This window comes from Podarcis pityusensis, assembly GCF_964106645.2.
Source record: "Podarcis pityusensis genome assembly, chromosome: 3".
NCBI classification, from domain to species: domain Eukaryota; kingdom Metazoa; phylum Chordata; class Lepidosauria; order Squamata; family Lacertidae; genus Podarcis; species Podarcis pityusensis.
The window spans coordinates 60238136-60258794 of NC_138026.1; the positions used below are offsets into that span (position 1 = coordinate 60238136).

Here is a 20659-nt window from a genome sequence, read left to right on the forward strand (position 1 = left end):
AGAGTAAGCAGATGTGAAGAGGAGCATCCAAAAAAACTGAAAGAAATGTAAGGTTATCCAACAAAACTCTGAAAAAGGCATTAGTAGCTTGAGTGTCAATAGCTGAGCAATTGAGGAACTGTTTTCATGGTGATGACTACAGAAGGAGCTTGCAACACCAAATCCCCTAGTATGCTTCCCAGCCCAAGTGAGGCTGGTCTAACAGTAGCCCTCAGGCCCTCATAACAGCCATCTCTGTACATCCATCTCTTTACTGCGGGTGGAGGGAGAACAGATGATGAGAGGGTAAGTGAAGGTAAAGGGAGTGATTTGAAGTCTCCATCAGTCCATCTTTCCACCCAATAGCCTCCACTCATTAAATCTATTATGCAAACTTCAGAATATGACATTACTGTCACATGCACATGTTCTGGTGGCAACACAATCACTTCAGTTTATTAAGTCAATGTAATATATATTTACAATTACCTTTTTCAGCACCTGTTAGCTGGTGACTTGGAATACAATCATTGCTATGTTCTGCTTCATAATCATATTTTTCTTCTAATGTCTCGGCATATGCAGTAGGATTATCGCGTCTTGAGTAAATGAATTGAGCAGCTATAACATAAACAAAGAGTTCAACAGTTTTGTTCAATTCCCAAATCCTAAGACGTTTTGTGCTATTTAATAAATCAGGCTATTTTTTAACATTTACAGCAAAGCAAATATTTGTTATTCTAACGATTCATAATATGCTTTTCTGTAAATGCTTCAGATTTCTATGGTATATCTTACTCTTGCCAATTCGGTTTCCTAGTATGATCAACACAAGTTGTGAGCAACTAGTTTGGCTTTAGAGGACTTCCATCTTTCACAGCAATTTGTTTTTAGCATAGTTATATGGCCACAGCAATATAAAATTAGTTCAGTTAATCATAGAATTGTAGAGTTGTAAGGGACCGTATCATCTAGTACAACCTCCTGCAATGCAGGAGTATGCAGTTGTCCCATAGGGAATCAAAGTGTTGTAAAAGTAGAAATACTGTACTGTACTGGAGATGAATTCTAAGCTTGCCTCTAAAAATGATCTTACACAAGTGACTTTAGCAACTTATGCCTCTACTCTCCCTTTCTTTCATTCATTTCCTTGCCAAACGATACACATTTTTTAATGTAGGCCAGTACATTCCCTCTAGGTCAGATGGCACACCATAGATAAATGGCCAAATATTAAACTAACCTGTTGAAGGTGAAATGCAAAAATCATCCTCTACAGACTGTCCATAAAGATCATCTTCTTCAAAGTCTAAGAAGCAAGAAAGACAATTTCCTTACAACTGAATTTAAAAAGTTTTCTTATACACATTCTTATAACAAACATTAAGCTACATTATGGGACGCGGGTGGCGTTGTGAGTAAAACCTCAGTGCCTAGGACTTGCCGATCGCATGGTCAGTGGTTCGAATCCCCACGGCGGGGTGAGCTCCCGTCTTTCGGTCCCAGCTCCTGCCCACCTAGCAGTTTGAAAGCACCCCTAAGTGCAAGTAGATAAATAGGTACCGCTTTATAGCGGGAAGGTAAACGGCGTTTCCGTGTGGTGCTGGCTCGCCAGAGCAGCTTCATCACGCTGGCCACGTGACCCGGAAGTGTCTGCGGACAGCGCTGGCCCCTGGCCTCTTAAGTGAGATGGGCGCACAACCCTAGAGTCAGACACGACTGGCCCGTACAGGCAGGGGTACCTTTACCTTTACCTTTAAGCTACATTATAGCTCAGGTGCATCACCTTCCAGGTCATTCTACCTGGCCCTCAGAACTTTCTGCAGACCATGTTCTCCTGAAGCCATATCCTCATTGGCCATGCTCTGTGTCCTTCTTGTGCAATTTTGCCTGGCTAGAATGTGTCCTTGAACAGTGATAATGATAGAGGTGTGCAGAAATGTCAGACTTTTGAGATTAGGAGGGTTTTATTTCCTAATAAAGTAATTAAATTATGATTTTAGGCCTCAAAGATGAAACACAAGGAAATCAAATTCCTAAATTTTTAAGTCAAAGCTTTAAAAATATTCTTCTCTAGAATAATTGAAAAGGAAACATGTGAAAGATACATAACATGAAGGCATATGACAACAAAAGGGCAGTAATTAATCCAGAGTAATGTTAAAAATAGAGTGTGCAGGTAGGATATAGAATATTATTATACTATAGAGGAATCATGTTGGATTTGCCCATCTGATCTTAAATTATTAAAGATAGATATTTCTAAATAAAATTTAATCATTTACAGCACAACCCTAACCATATCTATTCAAGAAGGGTAGTAGTCAAAATGTTCTGCAATACATAGATTACAAATAAAATCCCTTATAATTCATATATACTGAAATGCCTATTCTGACCTCATATGAAAAGATAGTATGTCATAGATGTATGGCACATAGCATGTGCCAGATTTTATCTTGTTGATATTATTGCAGTTTTTATACAGTGGTTTTTTTTCATTATAGGTGTGCAGCTCTACAGTACTTAACACTAATACGTATATTCTCACATTTGTTTTAAGTACAGTACTTATAAGCTCTACATGAATTGTGTGATCACATAAAATTGATTAAGCACTATGAAAAGGTTTTAGGGGAACATTTAAACAGAAGTTTTTTGAGGAACCTAAACTTGGACCAGTGCAATACATGGATGCATCTTCAGCAGCGTAAAATCAGATTGTTTATATACATTGTGATTATGTGTTTCTACACTGAAACTGGCAGGATTTTCCAACAGCGACCAATCAACCGCCCCTGCTAGCAGGCAGATTGTGCATCATGTGTGTTCCTTATACAGAGGAAGTGGAACCTGTCGCCTTCCAGATGTTGTAAGGCAGCAGCTCCTACCATCTGTTACCACAGCGTATGCTGCCTGGGGATGCTGGGAGCTGGTGCCCAGCAGCAACTGGAGGGGCTGCAGGTTCCCTATCCTTGGCTTGCAGTACTCCAGAGGTCCACCATATTGAACCACGAAGGGTCCTTACTTCTTGCCAGTTCTTGAACCCCTTTAACCCTCATCAGCCATCCCCACTACCACACACACTGCGGCAGCGTCCCTTTCAAAATGGTTGCGCCTCTGTCAACGGTGAGGACCACAGGTTTCAGGCTCCCACCAGGTATGCCAGCAGGTGTGGTGAGCCGTGGGGCAAAACAGGAGGGAAGGACTCCAGCTCCTCTCCAACGAAACCCGACCCGCCTCGCACCAAGCGGCCTCCCCACGCTTAGCCATGCCTTCTCTTTCTTGCCCCCCCTCCCGCCGTGCCTCTCGGCTCCCTCCGCCGCCGCGACCCCCTCAGCGCCTCGCTCGAGACCCCCCGTCGCCAGCCAGGTCGTGGGCGTGCTATTGACGTCACTGCCACTCTCTCCGAGACTCTCCCCTCCCTCCGCCCCCCCCCCATGCCGAGCCGGGCTAGTCTGTCGTGCGAGGGGCGGGGTGGGCCTTCCCGCGAAGTTGGATGCGGAGGAGCAGCTCTCCCTTAACACAACAGCTCTCTACCTTCGTCGTAGTTATAGCCACGCACGTTCCTGTGCCGGGCCATGTCGAGCGCGCCGATGGCGACCTGAGGTAGTTGAGAGAGGCTAGGCCCCCTTGACACCCCCTCAGATGAGGCGTCTGTAGCGCCCCCGGGTCACCATGTTGTTGGTTTGGGCCTACCAGTGCGGCCGCTGCCCCGCCCTCCTCGTAGGCAGCTTTTCGCGCATGCGCTACGCTGTATATTTTTTTTCTCTCTCTCCTCCCCTCACCCAGACCAGGTACGCGCACGCGTGTGTCAAGGCTGGAGTGAAGCGGCTGGTGGGAGGGGCGCGTGACGTACTGCCCCCGTCCGGCCTTGGCGTGTTGTTGTTTGTTCGCGCTTTAGCTGGGCTACGTCAGCTAAATTGTCGGATCGCTGAAGCGTCAAGCGGCCAATCAAGAGCCAGGCCCGCGATGACCAGGCCCGCCCTCTACTTAAAGTCGCGTCAGCGCCGCGTGCGTTGCGAGTTGAGTGGCGGGCTGCTAGCTGTGGTCTTTCGACGCTACCCTCTGAATTAGGCGGGATCACACGAGGGCAAACACCTCCTGCTTCAGTATTAATTCCTAATGCTCATTCCTGCGCTCCACGTCAAGAATTAGGAGTTCCCACGACCAGACGTGTGTCCTTCAGAGTTAATGTGGCCCTCGCAAGGTTTTGATTTTGTTTCTTTTTGCATGTTATATGTGGCTACGTTGGTGGCAGACGAGCCAGTCAAGTTGCCCTTGACTAGCCAAATAAGAGGTGTTTTATTACAGTTTATGACGTTTCGAAAATCATTGCCTTCTTCTAACCAGCTGAGGACAACGGAAATGGTTTACCCTCCGGATGAGGTGGGTTAGGCTGAAAAAGATGACTGTCTCAAGGCCACCCAGCGAGCTTGGTGCCTGAGGTAGCAGAGCACACTTCCCTGGGAGTCTTACTGGACTCAGTGGTGCTTACTTCTGAGTAGACATATACAGCGGTACTTCAGTTTACAGACTCTGCTAACCCAGAAGTAGTACCTTGGGTTAAGAACCTTGTTTCAGGATGAGAACAGAAATCGTGTGGCGCATTGACAGCAGGAGGCCCCATTAGCTAAAGTGGTGTTTCAGTTTAAGCATAGTTTCAGGTTAAGAACGGACCTCCAGAACGAATTAAGTACGTAACAAGAGGTACCACTGTATATGGCCAAATCATGGAGGGAGATTTGAAAGCAAGTGCCCTCATTCTAGCCTTAACACTTAAGTTTTAGCTACACTGGTTCTCCCAATAACAAAGTCCAAAGTGGCTACTATAATTTTTTCAGTTTTATAAATGGCAGTTGTACTGGTGGTAAAGAATAGTACTTTGCTCACAGAGCCCTCATTTCAAATCTCTTTATAAAAAAATGACCTATGTTATGCAACGAGGCTTTAGCTTATGTTCTCTGTTTGTAAAATGCTCGTGATAGTGCTTTACATAGTTACTCCACCAAAAAGCCGTGGGGGGGGATGTTTTCATCTGGTGCAGAAAGGATAAAATTTTTGGTGCCATGCAAGCTCTGGGGAAGGAAATCCACCAAATGGGTGCAACCCACCTTACCTCAAATGGGGGAAGGGGGTTGGAACAAATCTCCAAAGAGAAGGGAGAAAGATCCTAAGGAACATAAAACTTTAACAGTAAACATCAGCTTCATTCAATGAATGTGATAACCTGCGGGAAAGAACTAAATCATCAGTTTGTTAGCATGTTTAAATTTCACAAGTCTTAAACATAAAGAATCTATTACTCATTGCTAGAACAACTGTGCTATCTTTGAATAACTAATCTATGACAGATGTATTCTCCATTTTATAAATCTACTTGAAAACCTATCTGATAAAAGATCATCCCTGCAGTATAATGATTTTGTTTATATCAATGTGCTTGTCACTCTGCCCTTGAAAAAAATTATAGTAATACCACAAAGTTGGGTGGATATTGAAAATATGCAAGGCCTTGATAATGAGACACACTGCCCACAACTTTTAAGAAAAACATGCTAAGGAGGAAAAAAAAACCCTTCAGGCAATTTTCTTGTAGTGTTAAACACAATATGTCTAAATATTTCAGTATGTGTGTTTGTGACCAAAAGAGAAATGGGTGGGTGTCACATGGTGCTTGTTTCCATATAGGAAAAATGCCACATGTAAAGTAAACCTTTCTGGAAGTCTTCATAACTCTCACAGTTACAGAGATGAGGATAAATACTTCACCCCTACAAGCTAGTCTATTTTGGCTTCAGTTCTATTTAGTTATCATCATCACATCTTTACATGGTGAACAGTTCCTGTGCAATGATGGACAGATATTCTCTTTGTTCATCTGCCCACTGTACTTTTCTAATGAGGGCTCTTGCTGTCCCACTGGGCTGCATACACACAAAACTTTTAAAGTACGTGGCTTCCCAGATAGAAACCTGGATACTAATTTACCCTCTTCCCTGAGCTACAAGTCTCTGCAACCATAACAAACTTCAGTTACTGGGATTCTTTGTGGGAAACCATGTCCCAAGTCAGGAGGCTTTGTTTTGAGGAAAAGCTTGTGGGGGGTCTTTTTGTGTCTGATGTTATGCTTCCTGCCACATACACAAGCTCCTGCATGTGGTGTTTGTTCTAGTGGGATCTCTATTGACATTACTATGTTCTGAACTGTGGTTTTGAATGGGTTTGCAAGGGTCCTCGCACTGAGGATGTGATGCCACCGAATATAACCACTCCCACATTCCTCCAATGCCAGATGTCACACTTGCCCATTTGTAGCCAGTGGAAGGCCTTGCATGGTTTTACGGTGCCACCTGCATTTCTCGAACCACTTACAAGTGCAGGCTTTCTGGGTGCACCAGTCCAAGTTAGTCTGGCAAACTTACGTGAATAGATTGCCAACAGGAGGCCAATAAACGGCTGTTTAATCATTCTATCTAATTGTGCTCACAGGTACACAACTATCAAAATATACAAAAAAATAAAAAAAATTGTCCAGTAGCACCTTAGAGACCAACTAAATTTGTTCTTGGTATAAGCTTTCGTGTGCATGCACACTTCTTCAGATACACTGAAACAGAAGTCACCAGACCCTTATATATAGTGGGAGGGTGGGGTGGGGTTTTTCTCAGGAGGGTAGTAGGAGATGGGTGATTGACTCAATGGGTACACAACTATGTTATAAAAGGCTTGTTGAACTTTGATGTACGCATAAGGCCACCGGTCACTTCCTTCAGTGGTGCTGCACTGTTTCACAGAGATGAATGAGGGCCTCCACCCCACCTGTGGACATTCTGGTTTAAATCAACCTTTTCCTACATCAGAGGTGGGGAACCTTTTCCGCTGCATGGGCCAAATCCTTATCAAAATTAGCCTCATAGGCCAAATTTGACACGTGGGTGGTTTTGTCCACGTGTTAATCACCTGACATCACAATGGCATCAGGCTGAAGGTGCTTTGAAGTCCTGAAGTTGGGACTTCAAAGACCCTTGCAAGGCAGAGTTAAAAGTCCCACCCCCTCCATTTTAGCAGAGGATTCTATGCAAACCTCTTCCTGAGCCAGTCTACACAGTCATGTACCACTGTTTGCCCCATAATTAAGCAAACAAATTTGGAAATCTGAATGGCCTTAAACTGTCAGCTCAATTTCAACATTCTATAACCGAGGATAGGGTCAGACTGCTAATAAGATAATAAAGCATGCTAAAATGTTCTAAAAAAGCTAATCAGGGATAAACAGTAATGAACATTAATTGTCACATCACTCAAAAGCAACATGTTTTAATTTAAAAGCCATGAAGATTCCAATTATGTTTTCTGAGGAGTTTGCAAAATAAAATGGCTTCACCCCAAATAATATTAAAGCATTATTTTGCATTGAAAATGCTTTTTAACCAGTTTTTTTTAACTTCAGCAAAATCTGGAGATATTACAGATATTAAATTAACCCGTATTCTATAACAGTTGTTTGATTAAGTATCTGTAATCTCTTTTCATTCTTTTTGCTACACAAGTCAAAGTTTGAAGTATTGTATCTAATCAGTCACACATAACACACCATGTCTTAAGCAGGCAACTGGAAAGTAAAGAGACCATAGAACAGCCTTTGTTTAAATATTTAATTGATGCACCTTGACCATAATGTAAATAAGGAAATATTAAGTTGTCAATTATAGATAATTGTCATAAGATAAGAATTACTATTGGGAGCAATTCCAGTGATTTTTTTCCGCCAAGAATGCATGTACTGGGCACAATGCTACTTAATTTGGCAACTGCTGTTAAACTGAGATCTAACAAAGTAACACACATAAATAAATCAATGAGACTGGTGTTTAAAAGCAATGTAATGCCACTGTGGTCTACAGTGGTACCTCTGGTTACCTCCGGAGGTCTGTTCTTAACCTGAACCTGTTCTTAACCTGAAGCACCACTTTAGCTAATGAGGCCTCCCGCTGCCCCCACGCCACCACTGCGCGATTTCCGTTCTCATCCCAAGGTAAAGTTCTCAACTCTAGGTACTACTTCCGGGTTAGTGGAGTCTGTAACCTGAAGTGTCTGTAATCCAAAGTGTCTGTAACCGGAGGTAACCACTGTAATGGATATATCTTTGACTTTTCCCTTGTCTCCAGTGCTCTTCAGAGTTAGAAAATCATTACTACAAATAGGCAGGCTTTTCCTCCTATAACTGTTTTTGAAGTGAAAATGAGATAATCACTACAAACTACTGAGTAAAAGAAAAGGAAAGTGGAAATATCGGTTGGTTGATTGATTGGTTGATTGATTGACTTCTGAATATACATGCCTAGCTACGATTGAGTACAAGTCCTAGAGAGTTCAGTGAAACTTAACTCCCAGGTTAAGAATGCATTTGATTATATTTCTCGACTTGATTATGTTTCTAGACCTTAGTATCAGATTCCTTGGTCTTTACTGCTACTTCCGTTACATAAGTGCCAAATATATTGCAAGATCAGTAGCTTGTTAAGGGTGCTGGGAATTGTAACTCCATGTCTGAGTAATAAAGTGGTAGATTGGGACTATATCACTCCAGATGGTTGATGGGGATGCCTTTAAACAAATCCTTTCAAGTAAAAGAACTAAGCACACAATTTTTTGAATGCTGCCCTATGTGAAAATAAATCTCCCTTCCAATAGGGGATCTCAATAACATCCCAGTAACATCTACAGTGTTACCTCAGGTTAAGTACTTAATTCGTTCTGGAGGCCCGTTCTTAACCTGAAACTGTTCTTAACCTGAAGCACCACTTTAGTTAATGGGGCCTCCTGCTGCTGCTGCGCCACCGGAGCACGATTTCTGTTCTCATCCTGAAGCAAAGTTCTTAACCCGAGGTAATATTTCTGGGTTAGCGGAGTCTGTAACCTGAATCGTATGTAACCTGAAGCGTAACCCAAAGTACCACTGTATTCCACTTTCTTAAGTCTGCAGAATTCCTGACTACAGTAGGAAAACCCACATATAACGTGAACTTCTACTGTACACAATAAACTATATTGAACAAAACTGATAACATTTCTTAGAGGAGGCAATGAATATGGCCACCTCTAATGAGAGCAAAGTCTCTTCTCTCAGTGCACTGTTTTTAAAAACTGTTTTATATCCCAAAGCATACTAACTGCATGTTCCCCTTGAACTCAATAGGATTTACTTCTGCATTGGCATGTTTTAGAATTGGGCTGTTAGCCAGTTAACTTCTGTGCTCCTCCGATTTGAACTTTTTTGCTCATGCAGTATTAAGCAGATTAACAAAGGGTGACAAGGTTAAGCACTTGTAAAAACTATTTACACATGATCTCTTTAGATCAGCAGCACTGGGAGAAAACTTACACTGGGGTAGTGAATGGATGGAAGTGTTACTTCAGAGTAACACATTTTCTGCAGATGAGAATGCTTAAATTGAAAGTCTGTTCAAGGGATATGCATATGTGATTATTTATAGTCTCTTGCTGAATGCGCCTCTCGCACACTTCATTCTGTGAACAAATAGTTTTCCTGGGTTAGAAAAGTGTGTGTTTGTAAGCATTGTCACATGGCAAGTTGTACCTGCTGAGAGGAATAAGGAACAACAGCTTGTTCCCTCCTAGGAATGAAGAGGTATAGCTATGGGCTGGCTATGTTGTTTTTCGCTTCACAACAAACCCTTGATTCTTTCATGACAGGAGATTTAAATATTTTATAGCATACTGTGCAAAACAGTCAATAGCTCATGCTTCAGTACATTGCTGAATGAATTAATCTGATCAATAGGTGAGATGCCAAGGACTTGTGTTTTGCCAAGCAGGCAAAATGTGGGTTTTGTTTCCAGATCATGGGATGGAATGAACACACACTTAATCTGAATGAAAAACAATATTCTGTTGATATGCTCTCTGATATTGGGAAATAATACGTGAGGTTTCCTATTTAAAACAGAGTTCTTATAAATCGCCAGATCTGCTCAGAAAATTATTGTTGCCAATATTGGATGAGCTTCTCTATTCTGATATGTTTCTTCCTCCTCACCTTAATTTTGTTTGTAGACTCCTTGAGGTAGGGAACATCTTTTGATGACATTACTGACACACTAATGGCACCATTTATTTATTTTTAATGTCTGCTGCTTTCCTCCTCTTACTCCTGCCGTGAAGAACAGATACAGTACAAGCTATATAACAGTTCTGCTGTTAAGATTATAAATACTTTGCATTTCAAATAGATCCCTTAAGTGGTATGAAAATTCATGATACTTAATAATAAATAATAGAGATCAGGAGGAATTGCCTGCCTGTTTTGTTATCCTTTATTTCCGTATCTTCAAAATGCAAGGAAGAAGGGCATCGGAACTGGAAATTATATTTTATAGACCTTTACAGGGACAGTATTGCAAAATTATGTGGCAGCTCTTCTTTCTTGTTTTGTTTTGGATTTTTTTTAATAAAAAAAAGGCCCAACAATTAGCTTTCTCCAAAGCCATTACCAATATAAGCTGCCTGAAGGTCTGAGATGTTTTCATGGTAACACTGAATGTACCTCTCAACAAGAAGCAGTTTTTATAAAGCTACAGCCGCCTTTTGTGGTTGGAATCTTGGGGGGGGGGGGCTTTAGAAATGCACCAGGTGTTATCTTACAACACAAAATGTAGGAGATACAGCAACCCCATGTGCCAAAAGAATATATATACTGTGTATATATATAGCAAGACACAGCTCTCTCTATTTTCCGCCTATTAAACCCTCAAGATTCTGGAACTCATTCCTGCAGGTGGGCTGGATGAGGTTGAACTGAAACTTAACCCATGGTGGAAGTCCTGTGGGTTGGAAAATTGGCCAGTCTAGATGGAGGTGTACAACCAGTACTGGGCGGGTTTGCAGTCCCCACGGAAAGGCCAAACTTGCAGCCTTGTGGTTCTAGATTAGTCACTATTTGTGGAGGTTCAGGTGACAGTGGTAACCAGAGAAGTCTTTTTAGTAGTGTAGGAATTGCATATTTAGAGCACTTGAACCTTAGCCTTAGTTACTCATTCACCACTTATATGCAGGCTTAACTACTACAGTTGCACTTGTGGAGTTGCCTTTGAAGACAATTCAGAAGCTTCAATTGGTGCAAAACCGGCACTTGGTTGTTGTCAGAGGCAAGAAGATTAGAGCACGCAACAACAGTCATGCACCAGTTGCTGTTTCTGGGCCCATTTCAAAGTGCCTGTGTTAACCTTTAAAGCCCTAAGCAGTTTTGGACCAGATTAACATAAGGACCTCCTTCACCCGTACTATCTTATCCATTTGCTGAGATCTTCAGAGGCCCTGCTCGTTTGCCTGCTGCAAGATTGATTAGGTTAGACTGAGCAAGAGATAAAGGGATGTATCCAAAGAATACATTGTGTGACTGAAACTACTTTCACACACACAAGGTAACTTCCACACTCTTCTCCCCCATGCACCCCGCAAATCTGCTCTGGGGGTTCCCCCTAAGCCTCTGATTTTGGGGAAACAGGTGCACTGAGTGGAGGGAGAAGAAAGGGAGAAGTTCCACTGAATGAGCAGAGGTGGTTCCGCTCTTGGAATGACTTTGTTGGATACAACATAGAACCTTCTCCATGTCAGCCCCACCGTTTTGGAACTCTACTGCGTTTGGCCTCTGCAGTACATCCCTTCCAAATGAGTCTTAAGAATTAGCCTTTTCTATGGCACATTCTAATGATGGAGCCAGCAGTGAAACGCTGAGCTGTTTCACAGACGAATTCCATGGAAGTTTATTTGGAAGTAAGACCCATTAAGTACAAAAGGCCTTATTTCCTAGAAATTGTTTAGAAGATTTGTATAATTAACATGTTTTATGGAAATATTTGAATTAGGCTTTAGGCCTATCTTATAAGCTGATCTCTTAAAAATGTCGGCTATGCTTGATCTCATCATTTTAATGTACCTTAATGCATCTTATTTTGTTATGTATGCTGCCTTGTGTTGTAAAAACAAGAACAAAAAGGAATCCTTTCCAGACTGGACTACTTTGGCATACCCTGCAACATGTTGAGTCCCAAAACCTGGATACATATCTTCCCATCCGTGCTCCTATGTGAGTCATATGACCTGCACAATATTACAGAGCCTAAAAGATGTGCTTTTGGTGGGCCATGCTTTCTCAGTGCCAAAATAACACATGTTTTGGGGCACCATGTGGAAATCTTGGTGTGAAATCGCACAATATCACAGTGCCCAAAGTGGCCACGGTGCTCTTGTGGGAAACAATTGGATGTCCTGTTGCAGCAGTGGACTTGCAATTCTGTATATTTAAATACTCTGAAAACCCCTGTTAAAAAAACAACAGCAATGTATAAGAAAAACCTCCATATCAAAAACTATAATTCCTAAACTTTTCTCCCTGTCAATTTTCAGACAGGGAGGTGAACCACCAGGAGCATTCAGCCTTTAGATAATCCTAACTGCATTAAAGTACATGTTTGCTTTTTCCCCCTGCACACTTGAATGCAGATGGAAGGCAAACATTTGGGCAAATGGAAAGCTTATTTCTAATAATCAGGAAGAACGGTCATGTGTTGCATTCAGGGTGGGTTTGATTTAAATCAAATTGATTTAAATCACTAGTCAATAAGACTTGATTGAAATCACTAGTCAGTAAGACTTGATTGAAATCATTTTTTTACAGAAAGACCCATTCTTGCTGGTATAATCTTAATATTTACAACCAGAGGAAGTTTTCATTTTTGGAATAATAAATTTTCAGAGTAATTTTTACAGTTCTATAAAAAATTACCAATTTGGTTATACTATTAGAAATACATAGACTGATAATTATGAAATTATTGTGAGGTTTAATAAGTTAACTGCTTTTATTTGGACAACTTTTCTGCTGTACTTTATTGGAAGGAGAAAAACAATCATTTCCTTAATAACAATTTAAACAATTTATTTAACTAAAACAATAACATTATAGCATATGTATCCATGTTTGTTAACTGATGTAGTTAAACAATTTTTTTTAAAAAAAACTTAGACTGAGTTTAAGCACACGTGAAAAACTTAAAACAAATCCTTATTTACTGATGCATAGCCTTTGGACTATGTTGTTGTTTAGTCGTTTAGTCGTGTCCGACTCTTCGTGACCCCATGGACCAGAACATGCCAGGCCCTCCTGTCTTCCACTGCCTCCCGCAGTTTGGTCAGACTCATGTTTGTAGCTTCGAGAACGCTGTCTAACCATCTTGTCCTCTGTCGTCCCCTTCTTCTTGTGCCCTCAATCTTTCCCAACATCAGGGTCTTTTCCAGGGAAACTTCTCTTCTCATGAGGTGGCCAAAGTATTGGAGCCTCAGCTTCACGATCTGTCCTTCCAGTGACCACTCAGGGCTGATTTCCTTAAGAATGGATACGTTTGATCTTCTTGCAGTCCATGGGACTCTCAAGAGTCTCCTCCAGCACCACAGTTCAAAAGCATCAATTCTTCGGTGATCAGCCTTCTTTATGGTCCAGCTCTCACTTCCATACATCACTACTGGGAAAACCATGGCTTTTACAATACGGACCTTTGTTGGCAAGGTGATGTCTCTGCTTTTTAAGATGTTGTCTAGGTTTGCCATCGCCTTTCTCCCAAGGAGCAGGCATCTTTTAATTTCGTGACTGCTGTCACCATCTGCAGTGATCATGGAGCCCAAGAAAGTAAAATCTCTCACTGCCTCCATTTCTTCCCCTTCTGTTTGCCAGGAGGTGATGGGCCCAGTGGCCATGATCTTCATTTTTTTGATGTTGAGCTTCAGACCATATTTTGCGCTCTCCTCTTTCACCCTCATTAAAAGGTTCTTTAATTCCTCCTCACTTTCTGCCATCAAGGTTGTGTCATCTGCATATCTGAGGTTGTTGATATTTCTTCTGGCAATCTTAATTCCGGCTTGGGATTCATCCAGCCTAGCCTTTCGCATGATGAATTCTGCATACAAGTTAAATAAGCAGGGAGACAATATACAGCCTTGCCGTACTCCTTTCCCAATTTTGAACCAATCAGTTGTTCCATATCCAGTTCTAACTGTAGCTTCTTGTCCCACATAGAGATTTCTCAGGAGACAGATGAGGTGATCAGGCATTCCCATTTCTTTAAGAACTTGCCATAGTTTGCTGTGGTCGACACAGTCAAAGGCTTTTGCATAGTCAATGAAGCAGAAGTAGATGTCTTTCTGGAACTCTCTAGCTTTCTCCATAATCCAGCGCATGTTTGCAATTTGGTCTCTGGTTCCTCTGCCCCTTCGAAATCCAGCTTGCACTTCTGGGAGTTCTCGGTCCACATACTGCTTAAGCCTGCCTTGTAGAATTTTAAGCATAACCTTGCTAGCGTGTGAAATGAGTGCAATTGTGCGGTAGTTGGAGCATTCTTTGACACTGCCCTTCTTGGGGATTGGGATGTAGACTGATCTTCTCCAATCCTCTGGCCACTGCTGAGTTTTCCAAATTTGCTGGCATATTGAGTGTAGCACTTTAACAGCATCAACTTTAAAAAATTTAAATAGTTCAGCTGGAATACCATCACTTCCACTGGCCTTGTTATTAGCAGTGCTTTCTAAGGCCCATTTGACTTCACTCTCCAGGATGTCTGGCTCAAGGTCAGCAACCACACTACCTGGGGTATACGAGACATCCATTTCTTTCTGGTATAGTTCCTCTGTGTATTCTTGCCACCTATTCTTGATGTCTTCTGCTTCTGTTAGGTCCTTTCCACTTTTGTCTTTTATTATGGAAATCTTTGTACGAAATGTTCCTTTCATATCTCCAATTTTCTTGAACATCTCTGGTTTTTCCCATTCTATTGTTTTCCTCTATTTCTTTGCATTGCTCGTTTAAGAAGGCCTTCTTGTCTCTCCTTGCTATTTTTTGGAAATCTGCATTCAATTTCCTGCATCTTTCACTATCTCCCTCGCATTTTGCTTGCCTTCTCTCTCCCGCTATTTGTAAGGCCTCGTTGGACAGCCTTTGGACTATAATGTAACTTAAATAGAAAATTATCTTTAGAAAGATTTTTCCCCAAAAAGCATTTTATTTTAAAAATCCGATTTAAATCAAATCCTTTCCCCCCCCCCCCTTTGATATATATATTTTTTAATCATTGATTTTTATCCACCCTGGCTGCATTGGTCTTTTCAAAATTTTAGAAATACTAAGAATGAACTTTACTGAAAGCTGTTATGGAAACCTACCTACACATATGCATGAGATACTTTTGGACATAGTTAAAAATATGTCAGAAACACCCATCCTGACAGAAAAGGTCAAGAAGTTAGCTATTTGAAAGACACTTACTTTCCTCCCACCCCTGAGCAGTAGTCTTAGGATGCAAACCCAAGATTTGAATTAAAAGAAAAATGTTTTCTACAGTATCTTCTGATAATGAAGAAAGTATCTTCTGAAAGAAGGGCTGCAACAGACTCTCAGCCCAAGGCATTTTTGCTTTGTTTTTATTGCTATCATGCCTTTTGCATAAACTCCCCAGCACCATCTCACTATTCCTGCCAACGCTTTTCTTATGAGTCAGCTGAAAACCAAAAGTCTGTTGTTTTTTAAAAAATGGAAACACATTTCTAGGCCACCTTTATTGTACAAATGCAGGTGATAGATGTGAAAGCCTATTTTCCAGGCTCAGCTCTTGTCTAACCAAGACCTACTGTATATTCTGGGGTGGTCACGACTGCATTTGTCTGGCCATTGGAGGTGGTAGGGATAGTCCCTCCTAAACGGAAACAATGACTAACAGCTGCACTAGTGGGTCAGATCCCTAAGGCACTCCAATCATAACCAGAAGACTACTGGTGCATAACTTCCAGGTGTCTAATCAAAACTGTAGAAGCTACAAGAATATGACTACTATAGTCCTCCGCTTTAGTAGCAACAAATGATTTGGCCCAAGTCAGCAGATGATTTGGCCCCATTACAGATGATTTGGCTTAACATCAGAATCATCTGAATAATGATGAAAGTTGCGGTAGCTGCAAAGGAAAGAATTAGGAATAGTGAGGGTGGGAACTTGAGTGCTAGTTGCCTTAGAAGAAGCAACTGATGAAACTGCTTGAAACAGTATTTCGACTGAACACAGTGGGAGAAGCCACATTGTGCTGCTTGGATTCAGGTCTCAGTAAACAGCTAGCTTCTCATCTAGCCCCAGACTTCAGAGCCATTATACTATTGAAGTTCAGGCAGGGCTATGTCGCAGGGAGGTACTCATCTAATGCCAGTGCTCAGCTTTCTGATAGCATTGTGCTAAGAGATGGATTTCCCAGTTGTTTTTCCCTTCCTGCAATTCTTAACAGGCCCCATCTTGTTCCTTCTAATACTGAACTTGGTAGTCCCATCATTGCTACCACCGGGGAAGTGAAATGTGGCCAACCACAGACAAGTTAAGCACTTGAATAGGTGGGAGCAATGAGGACTATTCTTCCCCTTTATTCAGACAAATCATCCTCTCTCAGCTATAGAAGCAAAAAAGGGCTAGGTTTGGTGCTAGGAGCCAGCTCTAAGCCTGAACCTTTTTGCACCATATAGCACACATCTAAGCTCCACACCATGGCATGTCCTTGGGATGAAACTTAAATTTTGCAAATTTCTTCAGTAAAGCATCTTAAAAGTATGTTTCTGGGTGTGAGGAATTCAAATCTGCTATATTTCTTTGTTATTGAACAACATTTAGCTTGGTAAGTCTTTTTTGATGAAGAAGCACCACTGCTTTTGGATAACCAAAGAATTTTAATTTTACCTTCTGAAAATGTCAGGTAACGCTAAATGCTACTACCACTAAATAATTATATTCATATATAATATAACTGCAAGTACTTGGCAATCGTTTTTAATGATTTCTGTATAGTTTTACACACATTTTACTTACCAGCAGAACTAAATTATTAATTTAAGCAAAATATCTTTTGAATTCCCAAGTCATGTTACAGCTTTTCAGCACCCTTCATCTTTGGAATTTGAAAGTTGAAAAATTCAACACACCCTATTGCTACAAGGTTCCTGTTGCAGACTGATTGGAGGTAAAGTGAAGGGGAACACTCATGTTAGGGGCTGGGAATGCACCAGAAGATTCTGAGTGCCGAGCTGTTCATTGTTGTTTAGTCGTTTAGTTGTGTCCAATTCTTCATGACCCCATGGGCCAGAGCACGCCAGGCACTTCTGTCTTCCACTGCCTCCCGCAGTTTGGTCAAACTCATGCTGGTAGCTTCAAGAACACTGTCCAACCATCTCGTCCTCTGTCATCCCCTTTGCCTTGTGCCCTCCATCTTTCCCAACATCAGGGTCTTTTCCAGGGAGTCTTCTCTTCTCATGAGGTGGCCAAAGTATTGGAGCCTCAGCTTCAGGATCTGTCCTTCCAGTGAGCACTCAGGGCTGATTTCCTTCAGAATGGATAGGTTTGATCTTCTTGCAGTCCATGGAACTCTCAAGAGTCTCCACCATCACCATACTTTTAACATACTTTTGAGATGCTTCACTGAAGAAATTTGCAAAATTTAAGCTGTTCATAGTATTACTCAACTACACTGGAAAGACAGATCCTGAAACTGAGGCTCCAATACTTTGCAGGGTATGCCAAGGTCCTGTACATACAAAGAACATCAACATCCAACACTGTTGCTTTTCCTATACATTATTTACCGTAGGGCAGTGTTTGGTTTGTTCTGTGGTTTACCAAGCTTGTGTGAGGCAATGGCAAAGTCTAATGGGACTGGCTGGCACAAAGTGATAATGTGACGTAGAGCATGCCCCAGCATTCTCTGCAACTCACAAGTCTTCCTCAGCAGGCAAATTGAAGAAGAATTAATTGAGGGCACAAAGCTTGAAAGCCAGTGCTATAAAGCAAACAAAATAAATGACATCCACCATGTTAGTCAAACAGACCAGCACATTCTGTATGAGACTTTTCTTCAGTATATAATATATCAGGACATGACACTTTAGTCAGTTGACAACTGTACTACGTTCTGTATTCATTTGGTGTCTATAAGGGCCTCTGTTCACCAACACAGAGGGTGGTCAGTATTCCTTTAGGTGAAGATCAACTAGTTCCTCTGTTCTAAACAGTTAAGAATAGAGTTGCTTATAAAATGTAGGAAATGCTTTCTGGAATTTAGCCAATAAAAGTTTTTGATCTTAGCTTGATCTTTATTTTCACTAATCCTTTTCTTTTTGTGTTCTTTCCTTTTGTTGATCTGCCAAGATTCTGTCACTCTTGTTCTTCCTTCTCTCTCTGTCTTGGTCTTGCTCTAAAAATATCTTTGCTAAGTTTAATTAAACATTTTACCATATTTGCCAAGAGCAAGTTCCCATAGTGACATAGAATTTCTCATCGAAGTGCCCTGGAAATTAATAAGGGTTTATTGTAACCTTTAGATTTTATTTTCCAAGATTTTCATATTTTTCAGGGGTAGGGTGGGATGGGGAATAGGCTCCTTACATCACTCCAGGCAGTTTCTGTTATGATCCCCATGTCAGTCTCCAGGCTATTATTGTTATTCATTTATTTATTGCCTGACCTCTGCCCTAAGGTCCCAGAGTGAGTCACAACATCAAAATACAACGTTAAAAAACAGTTTATAACTTACAAGCATAAAAAATACAATCCTAAAAACAGGCACCCCAAGTGTCATGTTACAATCCTAAAACACATACCACAAGTGTCAAAAGCCGAGATAAAGCATTGCGTCTTCAGCATTTTTTGCATCAGCATCCCTCTCTCCCCCCAAAAAAAAGATTCCCCCCTCCTGTCTTTTTGTGGCATTTTAGTTGGTCCTAATAAATGTATTACCGTACTGTGGTTTGGCCATTACGAGATCAGCATGCTGGACTATATGGGCCATTGGTCTGATCCAGCAGGCTCTTCTAGAATTATTAAACAAAAAATAGCAAAAGGATGGCTTGAGATATAATAGAAAGGCCCCAGTATGGGCCATGGCGTAACATCAGAAATGTAGAAATTATAATTTCAGAATTATAATAGGAACTTTGATTTCATGACTCAAATATCATGCTACATGTTTGTACTATGGCCCCCCAAAATTACGTTTGACCCCTTCCGGAACCTGCTGAGCTCTGACTCTGTCCAGTTACTAGCATTTTTAATTCAAAAGTTGGCAATTCTAGAGGCTGGTTAAGCCTGTGGGCTTGGCAGGCCCCCTTTATAAACAAGAACTGCTATAGCACATTGAGTTTCCAGAAGACCATATGTGGTATGAACACAAGTGATCAATATCATGGGAGGAGTGTTTCTAAGACTAAGGTGAAACTGAGTCTCCTTTGTTATTTTTGTTATTGGATCCCACATGTTGTTTAAGTAGTCTTGCTATATTTATAGTATTTGAATTGTTAGTTTGGTATGTTGTTATATTTTTGTTTTGCTATGCTGTTATGAAATTTTTGCGATGTTATTATTAGATTGTATTTGCAGTGTTTGTTTGAAATACGTACCTGTTTCTTTGTAGTGAGCTCCTTAGAGCATGATTTTTTTTTGTGGAAAAGCGGCATATAAATCATGAATGAACATTCATTACCTCCTAGTTTCCGCCCTTTATGACACAGTTTAAATATGCCAACGTTAGCATTTTTGAAATCCTGGTATGAAGAGTGTATTCATTCCGCTTCCTGAACTGGACTTCCGTATGTCACCAAATGTTTTGAAAACGGTTTTTTAAGTCAACATGTTCCGAGATTGTAGTGGGTATGCTTCCTGATACTGAAAAACCTGAGAAATTGCTGACTAGCCAGCAGGAGGAACAGACTCGTGGGATTATGTTTGCGCGGCTGCAACTGCTTGTGAATGCTAGCAAAGAGAAGGATGTGGCTTCTTCTCATGTACTGGGAGAGCAGAGGATGATTCAGATCGGGGTTCTGCATAAGGCTCCCATACCTAATAATCTGGCCCTGAAGGGTCAGGCATATAAAACTGATGCTAGGAAGGAAAGTTGTGTTTCCTACAATTAAAAAGTCATTCTTTATGGGGGGATAAAAGAAATCCTGGATGGTCTCCAAATGTCAACAAGATTATAATCAGCTAATTTGTTTCGGGAGGAATTTGACAGTTTGAACATTTTACCGTAAGCCACCATCCCTCTCCTTCCTTCAGCCATGTTCCCTTCCTCCTCCATTAATTTTGGCAAAGTTAATGGCACTATCTCCATCGTCCTAATACTCCTATGCACACAACACCTTTGGGCAGAGAGGCATGTATTTTCCTCTGTCAGGCAGCATCACAAAAGATATTATTGACCAAAGAGGAAGATTTCCTAATGAAGCTATAATTCATTGAAACATATGATACCTGCAATTACATAAAACATCCTTTTGTTTTGTTTCTGTTTTTTTAAAAAAAACCTCCAGGCCTTTGGTTTGTTTTTTTCATTCAGACACAAGCCCTTCTGCTCCTTATTACCCCCAAGCTATGAATGAGTTTGGGCGTTCATCAAATCCCCTACCTCCTGGTTTCACCCACTGTCATCCCACACCTGCAAACCTGAAAAGCCAACTCTTCTGGCTGACCTCTTCTTCCCCATCCCATCTTCGCTGTCAGCATTACTGTATAAAACTAACTCAGTGAAACACTTTTTGAACAAGGGAATAAAAGAAGGCACTTTTCTGGTAGATAGTTTCAGAAAG

General features: G+C 41.2%; 1 protein-coding gene and 1 long non-coding RNA gene across 4 annotated transcripts in view; one reads left to right on the top strand and one right to left on the bottom strand.

The window, feature by feature from the left end:
• HBS1L (HBS1 like translational GTPase) overlaps positions 1 to 3859 on the bottom strand; it is a 42618-nt gene extending 38759 nt beyond the window's left edge. Inside the window, exons 1-3 of one of the 2 annotated variants that reach the window (XM_080999655.1) lie at positions 3520 to 3787; positions 1223 to 1288; positions 469 to 600 (exon numbers count right to left, since the gene is read on the bottom strand). In XM_080999655.1, coding sequence (XP_080855781.1) covers positions 469 to 600; positions 1223 to 1288; positions 3520 to 3562 — 241 coding nt within the window. In that variant the 5' untranslated portion in view covers positions 3563 to 3787. Of the gene's footprint in view, positions 1 to 468; positions 601 to 1222; positions 1289 to 3519 lie in introns of both variants that reach the window. The other variant, XM_080999656.1, reaches the window with a different exon arrangement.
• Positions 3860 to 4100: 241 nt separating this feature from the next.
• Positions 4101 to 20659, top strand: part of LOC308473926 — a 36309-nt gene continuing 19750 nt past the window's right edge. For both annotated transcript variants that reach the window (XR_013984409.1, XR_013984410.1), the window contains exon 1: positions 4101 to 4189. This is a non-coding gene — a long non-coding RNA (uncharacterized lncRNA). The remainder of the gene's footprint in view (positions 4190 to 20659) is intronic.